The sequence below is a fragment of the Haematobia irritans genome, chromosome 3 (assembly GCF_050003625.1).
Source record: "Haematobia irritans isolate KBUSLIRL chromosome 3, ASM5000362v1, whole genome shotgun sequence".
Classification (NCBI taxonomy): Eukaryota; Metazoa; Arthropoda; class Insecta; order Diptera; family Muscidae; genus Haematobia; species Haematobia irritans.
Genome location: NC_134399.1, coordinates 58,962,851 through 58,965,565, shown reverse-complemented (window position 1 = coordinate 58,965,565; position 2,715 = coordinate 58,962,851). Strand labels below are relative to the sequence as shown.

General features: G+C 35.2%; 1 protein-coding gene across 1 annotated transcript; it reads right to left on the bottom strand.

Annotated features, from left to right (window-relative positions):
- Positions 1-1,179: 1,179 nt before the first annotated feature.
- Positions 1,180-2,025, bottom strand: LOC142230943 (uncharacterized). Its single transcript, XM_075301559.1, has one exon. It carries the CDS (start codon positions 2,023-2,025, stop codon positions 1,180-1,182), a length of 846 nt encoding a protein of 281 aa, XP_075157674.1.
- Positions 2,026-2,715: the final 690 nt, after the last annotated feature.

Sequence of the window (2,715 nt, the reverse complement as noted above, 5' to 3'; positions counted from 1 at the left end):
TCGCAGTTCATTCACTGAAAAAAATATTTTGTCATATGTACAAAGATTTCACGAACGACTTCCTGTAAAAACGGAGCTAATATCGTCATTTTTTAAGACAAAAATCGGAAAATCGGCACTTTTAAATTTTTGAGTAAAAAATCGTCAAAATGCCGATAAATCGGCAATATTGGCAGCTCTACTCGCAGTTGCGAAGGTAAGGTATCTTCTTCTTCTTAAGACAATGGTCTTCGCAATTGTAAGTTAGTCCATATTAGGGCTGTCATTCGGGATCGATTTTTAAAAATCCCGGGATTCGGGTTTTCAAAACATAGAATCCTGGGATTTTTTACGGGATCCCGAAATATTCGGGATTCTTTAAATATTTTAAGTAATAACAATCTACAGCGCCAAAAATTTGTTGTACATTAAACCAATTTAGTTTAATTCAATTATAACTATCTTACTCAGCAAAACATTTTTAGGATTAGGTTAGATTAGGCATATTGTGATAATCCTTTTGTAATTCATCGATTTCAGTAAAAACATCAAGGCATCCAAATTTTTATCAGATAAACATATTTTCGACGGAGCTTTTATCATTGCTTTTTATTTTATGTGGCACAAATTCCATTTTACATAAACTCCTTATTCAAAGCACCTTATCGTTTACTTGGATTTTTGATGAAATTGTGCTGTATTGTATACTTCATGTATAATAAATTCTTACTCAAGGTGTACCATAAATGTTTATTAACTCAATTTGCCGGGTATGAAATCTAAGGGTCGTTTACACTGAATAAAGACTCCAATTTATTAATAAACAATATTAAAAAGCCACAGTATTAACAAATTGGAATTATTTGTTCGGGATCCCGAAAAGTTCCGGGATTCAAAATAAAACATCGCTGGATTCATGATAAATCCCGTCCCGAAAATCCCGTGATTACGAGACGGGATTTATCCCGAGTGACAGCCCTAGTCCATATGGAGTCTATGTTAGATTAAAAAGGCTGATTGAGTGCTTATATAAGCCTCTTTCATTCTGGATCGGTTTATATAGAGGAGATTATAAATAAGTATGAACCGTTATGAATCAATTTCCACATGGAAATTCGAACGCCAAATCTCAAGCGGTTCAAAGAAAAAGGCGGCGGGACGTTGAGTATCCCCCGTCTGCCGCGAAAACGGGGGAATCTTTTAGTTTTCCGCTCGATAATTGCAAGGGCGTATGCATTTTCGAGCCTTATTCTTGTATCTTCTATGATAAAAACAAATTTTCTCCGGGCTTCGAGGGGACGAATCTCTACGTTTACGAGATTGTGAACGACCTGTACGATGTCTACTAGGAGAATAAGATAATGAATGTGCCTCCAAAGCACTTGCAATCGTAGCCAGCTGAGTTTCTATACGAGACAACCTGTTATCCGAACTAGATGTAACGGATGCCGAAAATAAAGAACTTGTCTCTTCCTGTCCCACTTCATAGAGCATGTCAGCTAACGAACACAAGTCACTCATCTCTTGCTTTCCTGATGATATTAAAGACTGGTGAATTCGAGGCGGAAGCCCCCGTAGCCAGAGACTTTTAAGTAATTCATCCGTTACTAGTTTGGAATCTCCCGCAATTTGGCGAAGATGTCTATAATATTCGGAAGGTTTTCTATTTCCTAATGCTTCATGGGAAAGAATCTGTTCGAGACGTTGTTTCTCCGACAATGTATTGCGGCTAATTAAAGCTGTTTTAAGATTAGTATAAGGTGTCGGTGGAGGTGTGGTTGAATCCTGAGCCCGAAGAGAAACATACGTTGCTGCAAATCTATTATTCTCTTCAATAATATCAAATATTTCGGCGATTGTCTCCTCGGGTAAAACTGAAAGAACGTGGTCGTATTTGGTGTCTTCCGTGGTGATATTTGACCGCCTAAAGAGACTCTCTGCGCGTATAAACCAACCCTGGGGAAATTTGACCCAAAAAGGAGGTAACTTCACCGCGACAGCACTAATTTGTTGGACTTGTTCCGAGTTTGCCACACTATCTACCATTTTGCACTGATTTCGCGAAGTATTTAGAATGGAGATAATATAAGAAGCAATCGCCACAAAAATTAATTCCAGAAAAATTTTGACAGTGATAAAAGTAAGATACTAATTCTAATAATAGTAATTAAAGTTAATAATAATTAAAGTTAAAAAAAAATCTTATGCTAAATTAAACTGTGTTACATAAAAAAAAATAATGAAATTGGTCATCAATCAATGGTATCTCCCTCTACTCACTAAAACTTCACGTCTTTTTCTCTTCTTGTTGTATATGCTTCGAGCAGCATCTGATAACACGAGGTGATGAGAACTTAAATCCAATGTATCAAATAGAGCCGCTGCTTACATTCATTCGTAGTTATATCTCTCTATATTCATTTCAGCGAGATTAATTTTAATATGCGCAATTCGTTTTCATTCGGGGTCACCAATGTAGATAATCATCTTCTTAGTATCCACGATAAAATTATTGTTTAGAGAAGTCAGCCAATTATTTGTTTAGGGTGGTATTTTAGATACAAGATTGAGATCCTTCAGTCACACATCCAGTTTATATAAAACTCAAAATTACAGATTTATTTTAATAAGTAAATTACAAAAATTGATTTAAAATAACAAATATTTAAATGCTTTTAATGAGAGGATTGATTTTTGAATGTATATAATTTTATTGGAAAAAAAATTACTGACGAT

Coding starts and splice junctions, on each gene's coding strand:
- LOC142230943 (XM_075301559.1), bottom strand. CDS start 2,025: ATGGTAGATAGTGTGGCAAACTCGGAACAAGTCCAACAAATTAGTGCT.